The sequence below is a fragment of the Trichechus manatus genome, unplaced genomic scaffold, assembly GCF_000243295.1.
Source record: "Trichechus manatus latirostris isolate Lorelei unplaced genomic scaffold, TriManLat1.0 scaffold00149, whole genome shotgun sequence".
NCBI classification, from domain to species: Eukaryota; Metazoa; Chordata; class Mammalia; order Sirenia; family Trichechidae; genus Trichechus; species Trichechus manatus.
Genome location: NW_004444085.1, coordinates 4,825,434 through 4,834,810, shown reverse-complemented (window position 1 = coordinate 4,834,810; position 9,377 = coordinate 4,825,434). Strand labels below are relative to the sequence as shown.

At 42.3% G+C, this 9,377-nt stretch overlaps 1 protein-coding gene across 3 annotated transcripts in view; it reads right to left on the bottom strand.

The window, feature by feature from the left end:
• DIP2C (disco interacting protein 2 homolog C) overlaps positions 1-9,377 on the bottom strand; it is a 372,164-nt gene that overhangs the window by 174,411 nt on the left and 188,376 nt on the right. For all 3 annotated transcript variants that reach the window (XM_023740166.1, XM_023740165.1, XM_004385883.3), the window contains 2 exons: positions 8,044-8,183; positions 4,696-4,832 (listed from right to left, as the gene is read on the bottom strand). In XM_023740166.1, coding sequence (XP_023595934.1) covers positions 4,696-4,832; positions 8,044-8,183 — 277 coding nt within the window. The remainder of the gene's footprint in view (positions 1-4,695; positions 4,833-8,043; positions 8,184-9,377) is intronic.

The following is a 9,377-nucleotide window of genomic DNA, read 5'->3' as shown; positions in this document are numbered from 1 at the left end:
GAACATAAAGATGGATCAGTCTGAGTTTATTGATATGGGTCCACTAAGCACAGATTGTTTATTCAGTGTTTTAGCTACAGAAGTCAGGAAAGGATCTAATAGTTTATTTGGTTGGGTTACTGAAGCATGGATTATGAGGTGGTCAACACTAAATCAGGTTGAAACACCAGACCTGCCTTGGTATACTGAAGAAGAAGGTATCCAAAGGCTTACGGAAACTGGCATGCTAGAGTGGATTTATCAAGTTAAACCCAGAGACCCACACATGGAGTGCCCAGAGGACACACCTTTTATCACAACTGTGATAAAACTGTGAGGAACAAATTTGTGAAGGGAGCTCCAGTATCCTTGAAGACTGCTGTGATTGCTATTTTATGTAAGTCAGATGTGACAGTGGGAACTGCCCTAACTGAATTAAGACACCTAACTACAATTGGGCTGACTGGACCCCATGGTAGTAGGGGCCAACTGGCTAGACTCAATCGACAAAGACAAGGTTGGCATGGTTACAGTAAAGGACAGAGGAGTCAAAGCAGTAATCAGAATAGTCTGACTTGTATGGACTTATGGCGTTGGCTACTTAGTCATGGTGTCCCTAGGAGTGAAACAGATAGGAAATTTACTAAATATTTACTTGATCTATACAAACGGATGAATTCTAGGTCAGGCGAACAGCAGTCTAACTCGAATTGCCAGAATAGAGAGTCACGGTCCCTCAAACAATTTCCAGATTTGAGCGAGTTTAAAGACCCACAACCCCTTGAATGAAGGGGAGGCCAGGTCCCCTTGAGGAAGGACTCCGATACACTGCCACAAATTTTTACTGTTGATCTTTCTCCCAGCCTTCCCCAAAGGGATCTATGGCCTTTTATGAGAGTGACTGTTCACTGGGGAAAAGGAAATAGAATTTTCGGGGATTACTGGATACTGGCTCTGAGCTGACACTAATTCCAGGAGACCCAAAACCTCACTGTGGCCCACCAGTCAGAGTGGGGGCATATGGAGGTCAGGTTATTAATGGAGTCTTCGCCCATGTCCGTCTCATAGTAGGTCCAGTGGGTTCCCGAACGCATCTTGTAGTGATCTCTCCAGTTCCAGATGCATAATTGGAATAGATACACTCAGCAACTGGCAGAACCCCCACATTGGATCCCTGACAAATAGAGTAAGGGCTATTATGGTAGGAAAAGCCAAGTGGAAGCCATTAGAACTGCCCCTACCTAGGAAAATAGTAAACCAAAAGCAATACCACATCCCTGGAGGGACTGCAGAGAACACTGCCACCATCAAGGACTTCAAGGACTTTTGGCCTGTGCAAAAAACAGATGCATCTTGGAGAATGACAGTAGATTATCAAAAACTTAACCAGGTAGTGACTCCAATTGCAGCTGCTGTTTCAGATGTAATTTCGCTGCTTGAGCAAATTAATACATCTCCTGGTACCTGGTATGCAGCTATTGATCTGGCTAATGCCTTTTTCTCCATACCTGTTTCAAAGGACCACCAGAAGCAGTTTGCCTTCAGCTGGCAAGGCCAGCAATACACCTTCACTTGCCTACTGCAGGGCTACATCAACTCTACACCTTATGTCATAATTTAGTCCGCAGGGACCTTGATTGCCTTTCCCTTCCACAAGATGTCACACTGGTCCATTACATTGATGATATTATGCTGATTGGACCTAGTAAGGAAGAAGTGTCAATGACTCTGGACTTATCGGTAAAACAATTGTGTGCTAGAGGGTGAGAGATTAATCCCACAAAAATTCAGGCACCTTCCATTTCAGTGAAATTTCTAGGGGTCCAGTGGTGTGGGGCATGTTGAGACATTCCTTCTAAAGTGAAGGATAAGTTATTGCATCTGGCTGCTCCCACAGCTAAAAAGGAGGCACAAGGCCTAGTGGGCCTCTTTGGATTTTGGAGGCAACATATTCCTCATTTGGGTGTGCTACTCCAGCCTATTTATCAAGTGACTTGAAAAGCTGCTAGTTTTGAGTGGGGATCAGAACAAGAAAAGGCTCTGCAACAGGTTCAGGCTGCTGTGCAAGCTGCTCTGCCACTTGGACCATATGATCTAGCTGATCCAATGGTGCTTGAAGTGTCAGTGGCAGATAGAGATGCTGTTTGGAGTCTTTGGCAGGCCCCTATTGGTGAATCACAGCACAGACCCTTAGGATTTTGGAGCAAAGCTCTGCCATCCTCTGCAGGTAACCACTCTCCTTTTGAGAAACAACTTTTGGCTTGTTACCGGGCCTTAGTAGAGACTGAACGGTTAACCATGGGACACCAAGTCACCATGAGGCCTGAGCTGCCCATCATGAACTGGGTGTTGTCTGACCCACAGAACCATAAAGTTGGACATGCACAGCAGCACTCCATCATTTAGTGGAAGTGGTATATTCGAGATCGGGCCCGAGCAGGACCCGAAGGCACAAGGAAGTTGCATGAAGAAGTGGCCCAAATGCCCATGGTCTCCACTCCTGTCACATTACCTTCCATCTCCCAGTCTGTACCTATGGCCTCGTGGGGAGTTCCTTATGATCAGTTGACTGAGGAAGAGAAAACTCGTGCCTGGTTTACAGATGGTTTTGTGTGATATGTAGGCGCCCCTTGAAAGTGGACTGTGGCAGCACTACAGCCCCTTTCTGGGACCTCCCTGAAGGACAGTGGTGAAGGGAAATCCTCTCAATGGGCAGAACTTCGAGCACTGCACCTGGTTGTTCACTTTGCTTGGAAGGAGAAATGGCCAGATGTGCTTTTATATATTGATTCATGGGCTGTGGCCAATGGTTTGGCTAGATGGTTGGGTACTTGCAAGGAACACAACTGGAAAACTGGAGACAAGGATTTACGGGGAAGAGGTATGTGGACAGACCTCTCTGAATGGGCCAAAGAAATGAAGATATTTGTTTCATGTGAATTCTCACCAGAGGGTGACCTCAGCAGAGGATGATTTTAACAATCAAGTGGATAGGATGATGCGTTCTGTGGATACCAGTCATCCTCTTTCCCCAGCTACTCCTGTCATTGCTCAATGGGTTCATGAACAAAGTGGCCATGGTGGCAGGGATGGAGGTTATGCATGGGCCCAGCAGCATGGACTTCCACTCACCAAGGCTGACTTGGCTACAGTCACTGCTGAGTGCCTAATCTGCCAGCAGCAGAGACCAACACTGAGTCCTCAATATGACACCGTCCCTTGAGGTGATCAGCCAGTAACCTGGTGGCAAGTTGATTACATTGGACAACTTCCATCATGGAAAGGGCAGTGTTTTGTCCTTACTGGAATAGACAGTTACTCTGGATATGGATTTGCCTTCCCTGCAAGTAATGCTTCTGCCAAAACTACCATCTGTGGACTTACAGAATGCCCTATCCACCATCATGGTATCCCACACAGCATTGCCGCAGATCAAGGGACTCACTTCACAGCAAATGAAGTGTGGCAGTGGGCCCATGCTCATGGAATTCACAGTTCTTACCATGTTCCTCATCATTCTGAAGCAGCTGGCTTTATAGAACGATGGAATGGCCTTCTAAAGACACAATTACGGTGCCAACTAGGTGGCAATACCTTGTAGGGTTTGGGCAATGTTCTCCAAGAGGCGATATATGCTTTAAACCAGCACCCCATATGTGGTGCTGTTTCTCCCATAGCCAGGATTCACAGGTCCAGGAATCAAGGGGTGGAAATGGGAGTGATACCACTCACTATTACCCCTAGTGACCCACTGGCAAGATTTTTGCTTCCTGTTCCCTCGACCTTATGCTCTGAAGGCCTAGAGGTCTTAGTTCCAAAAGGAGGAATGCTCCCACTGGGAGACATATCACTGATTCCAGTGAACTGGAAGTTAAGAATGCCACCTGGCCCCTTTGGGTTCCTTATACCTCTGGATCAACAGGCAAAGAAGGGAGTTACCATACTGGCTGGTGTGATCAATCCTGATTACCAAGAGGAAATTGGACTGATATTACATAATGGAGGTAAAGAAGAGTATGTCTGGAATGCAGGAGATTCCTTAGGGCATCTCTTAGTACTACCATGCCCTGTGATTAAAGTCAATGGCAAACTACAGCAACCTAATTCTGACATGACTACTAATGACCCAGACCCTTTAGGAATGAAGGTTTGGGTCACCCCACCAGGCAAAGAACCACGACCATCTGCGGTGCTTGCTGAGGTCAAAGGGAATACAGAATGGGTGGTGGAAGAAGGTAGTTCTAAATACCAGTTACGGCCACGTGACCAGTTGCAGAAATGGGGAGTTTAATTGTTATCAGTATTTCTGCTTTGTATGTGTGCATCAAATATTTTCGTTTCCTTCACTTATTAAATATAAGCTGTAAACTACTCAGCGTTCACACAGCACTCAACAGAACAGTTCATGAAAAGGCATACTTCTATTAAATACATAAAGGTGAAAACAATAAGAAATTTAAAAAGGCCATTTTTAGGAAACCACTTAATTCTTTTTTGACACTGGTTACAAGATCAAAGCAATGGAGATAAACTAAATTTATTAAAAACTATAAAATATGGTCGGAGGAAGTGTAACCATTTTAATTAATATGAATACGATTTATTTTAAAACTACAATCTTCTATTTCATGGCTATTACTATACACCTGGAAATGGTTGTCTGAAGATGAAACCATGGATAGATATCAGATCAGAGGACTCTTTCCATCAGCCTACCTCAAAGGTGTTCTTGGTCATGCCTGAGAGGCCATAATAGGATGTGCCCGTAGCAATGGCACATACACAGAGCTCTCCAATCTCATCTGTTTTACACAGCTGAGGAACTCCATCTGGCTTCACTGAACACATGATGGCTGAAAGTGAAATGAGAAAGCATAGATAATGTGAGAGAAGGAACGAGAATAAGAGTAAGAACACAAGCTGATAGAAATCATACGTAGAACAAAACCACAAGTACAGCAGTGTGCCAGCTATTCATTTTCCCTGAAAGAAATCATGATTTTTCATGTTGTAACAAATGTAAAATATCATAGTTATGAATAAATAATTGCTTTAGTATTAATGTGTAAATTATATTTAAGGGGATAACATTTGCTGCTATTTAGATGTCAGGAAGATACTCAGAATGAACCTAAGGGTCATCTGTCACACAGATTCTATATACAAATCATCTGCAAAAGGCATGCAACTTATAGAAAGCAATTTGAATTTTATAAATTAAGAACACAAAACACTTGCTTTAAAGTGTTACAAAGACTTTCTAAATTTAAAGCAGTATTTATGTCTCAAATGTCCTGAAGAACTCTTATTAATCTTTGACATGAAATTTACTGTTAGGGCAGGTCCTCCAGAGAATATTGGTTGTTGACTGTTTCAGCAACAGAACACTTTTAGCCCATAATTTAATGATGTTAAGTTCTCACCAGTCTGCAGCATGAATGCTTTGATGCTTTTCATAATGTGTACCTCACCTTTATGTACCACCACTGAAACTACATATATGGCCAGTTTCAGCAGATGGGTGGTATCAGCCCAGTGTGCTCATTTTACGGTAGTTGAGCTGTTTAGAAAGGAAAGCCTAAAACTTCTAGTTGACACTGTCCCCTGTCCCCACACCTTTACGTACCACCATGGAAACTACATATATGGCCAGAGACCTAAGAGCTTGGTGTTTCAGCAGATGGGTGGTATCAGCCCAGTGTGCTCATTTTACGGTAGTTGAGCTGTTTAGAAAGGAAAGCCTAGAATTTCTAGTTAACACTGTCCCCTGTCCCCACTTTGGAGCTAGAAGCCACATCATAGAAGCATGACGTCTAAGAAATAAAACCAGCTAAAACGTAAGAAAAGGGGTCCAACCTCACTCCTAGTAAGACAAATTCAAATTAAAACTATACTGGAATATCCTTTACTCATCAGATTGGTAAAATAAAAAAGCCTGAAAACACACTTGGGGCAAGGGAGTAGAAAAAGAGGTACTTTCATCCACTGCTGGTAGAAATATAAACTGTTTGAAAGATAATGTAGTGTAATCTATCAAAATTACACAGGCATATTCCCTTCGAAATAGAAATCCCATTTTTTCCATTAGATAATTCTTACACATGTGCACAGTGAAGTGCAGACAATGTTATTCACTGCAGCACTGCTTAACAGTAAAAGATTGGAAATAACCTAAATGGAGACAGCCTACATAAACTATTATTTATCCTAACACTATACTGTCTTAAAAAGAATGAGTAAACTCTTTACATACTGCTAACAAAAGAGCTTCCAGATAAAAGACACGATGTATTTGGTACTCTACCATTATGTTAAATAAAAAAACAAAAAACAGTAAAAAGGAATACATATACACACATACGTGTGTGGGTATATATGTGTGTGTTCATTTATATAGTTCCAAAATATTTTTGAAAGAAACCACGGGATGCTTTTGGTGGTCTCTAATGGTTGGAAATGAGATTTTTCATTGCATAACCTTTTGAACCTTCTGCATTTTGAACCATGTGGGTTTTTTACTTGAAAAACAACTGTTTCCAGAAAGAAAGAAAGAAACAGAGACAGAAAGTCTAGCTAAGCCTAGAAAAAATGCAAAATTTGTGGGGGGGAATTAGAAGGTACAAGCAAAAGTGCTGTGACATTGAAGAGACAGTTTTCAGGTGTAAAAGGAGGAACAGAAACACTCTTCATAGTAACACTGGAATTAGAGAGGCATTGAGAATGAGGAATGTCAGAGTCTGGCTTTATTTCTTTTACACTCCAGACAGGGCAAGTAGAAAAGCAAAACAATTCCAGGGGAAAGCTCACAGGCACACCATGGCATCAATATAAAGGGCAATGAGATTCCATAATATGTGCAACACTTTCTGTCCTACACATGTTCTTATTTCAATCAGATACTCCTTACTAAGATCCTATAACAACTTCATTTGTTGCTTCCCCAAGAAGCAGATGTACATGCTCATGGTAAGGAAATTATCCTCCTGTTCCCTCCCAGTGTGTCTCACAGGTGTTGTTGCTGCAGTTGTGTGTGTGTTGAAGTGACTGTCCTGCTACATGGATGAGAACATCAGAAGACGACCAGTCCAGGTAGGGCAAACCTGGACTGAGTAAGAGAACTTAGCTCTATTTTGGAGCTAGATGGTGAGAAGCCTAAATGCTAAAGCATGTATTTATTAAGCGGAGAAAGACAGGAACCAAGCAAAATCGTTGTGCAAGTAAGTAGGCCGGATCTCTTAGCACTAACACACTAGTTTTTAAACAGTGCTTCATGGAGCTCTATGGCCTCACTGTGGTGACTGAAGAGCACGGTATGGGGGGACTGGAGAATCAGCTGGGGTACGACAAAGCAGACGGCCATTAAACTCATGGCAATTCTCCTTATGTATTTTCTAAAGATGGGTTTCTGTGACTTTTTAAAAAGGGGTTTAAAAAAGAATTTTTAAACCTACGGTTTTTTTAATAGTTAAAATTTTTAAACAATTATCTAGATTCAGATTACTCAGATTACTCGGTTTTCATACACTTTTTAAAAAATCTTTCATATACATTTGTTAAGAGACTTTAGTGCTTTAGCAGTCTTGCTTGAGGGTTCCAGCTTTGGCCACATGTCTTAAAGCCTGCTCCTTCATATTGAAGGAGGAGAAGCTCGCCAACTGCCAGGACAACGCAGGAGAGCTGCTCAATGCTGCTTCCCCAGGGAAGATGGGTTCTGGAGCCAGAGTTGTACAAAACGGCACAAATACCCTTCTCCATCAGGAAGTTGTTCTTGCACGTTTTGGGTTTTACTTTCACTGAGAGGCAGCATTACCCTAAGCTTTTGAAGCTTAATGCGTGCTTTAGAAGAATGGAATGACATACCTAAAGTGGAAAATAAACATTCAATCTGAGAGATTCTATTAGAGGATCAGTACAGAAAAAAAACCTGCTGATGTATTTTAAGAACATATTTAATAGTTGATTAACCCACGAGGACAAAGGGTTGTGATTTTTGACTTCAAACTCTTTTGTGTAGAAAATTCTACCTTGTATGATTCCCAGGGACTTCCCCAGGCTGGTACTTACCTCCAGGCATCACCAGGCCAACATCCTGTACAGTGAGGACAGACAGCTTCTCCTCTGAGTCCACTCGGATGACGCCATAGGTCAGCCCGTGCATGGAGAGAACGCCCCGGCCCGGGGGCTGGTTGCTGTCATCTGTTGGCCTGTAACAGCAAACTTTATCTCAATATATAGAACCATATGTAACCATATAACCTTATCTATGTATACATGCGTATAGCCATCATAACCATAAACGTGTATGTGTGTGTAGTGCGGGAAGACAGACAGGCAGCCACCTGTAGGGGTCCCAAACACCTCCTGAAAACAACTTGTTGCCACACATTCACATACTGTTCTTAACAAATGAGACTACTTAGCACTTTTAAGAGTACTTGTTTTCTGTTTATGTTAGTGATGAGTCTTCTCTTTCTACTTCTGTGCTCTTAAAGCAGAATATTTTACAAACATCTTTAGAATATTAAAGACATTGCAGTGTTCCTCTCACGCCTTGCCCCTCCCTCTTACGTGCCTCCACCAGAGACTGACTGATTTATTCACTCTCTCTCCCTCTACTCACTTTCTGTGCAAGGTCTGATGTTTCCAGTTTTGCAAATGGCTAAAAAGGGAGAGTACATCTCCAAGAACACAGATAACACCAATAAACAGAATTATAGGAACTCTGAGTGCACACTGTTTAGGCTCTTGCTCGATTTCATATAATAAGACATGTGCTGTGCCATTCTGGCTGCCAAGTTTCAAGAGAAATTACTTGGATGATCAACATGCTGCAAAATGTTTCATGGGTCCAGAGATATGGGCATTTAGATGAAGTGTTGCTGTTGTTGTTAGGTGCGATCCAGTCAGTTCCGACTTATAGCGACTATTCACAACACAATGAAACGTGGCCCGCTCCTGCGCCATCCTCAAAATCATTGCTATGTTTGAGCCCGCTGTTGCAGCCACTGTGTCAGTCCATCTCACTGAGGGTCTTTCTCTTTCTTGCTGACCCTTTACTTTACCAAGCATATGTCCTCTTCCAGGGAATGGTCCCTCCTAATAACATGTCCAAACTACATGAGACAAAGTATCGCCATCCTTGCTTCTAAGGAGCACTCTGGCTATATTTCTTACAAGACAGATTTGTTCATTCTTCTGGCAGTCCCTGGTATATTCAATATTCTTTGCCAACACCATAATTCAAAGGTGTTAATTCTTCTTTGGTCTTCCTTATTCATTGTCCAGCTTTTTTATTTATTTATTTATTTATTGTACTTCAGGTGAAGGCTTACAGAACAAATAGTTTCTCATGAAACAGTAGTACACATGTTGTTTTATGACATTGGTTAACAACCCCA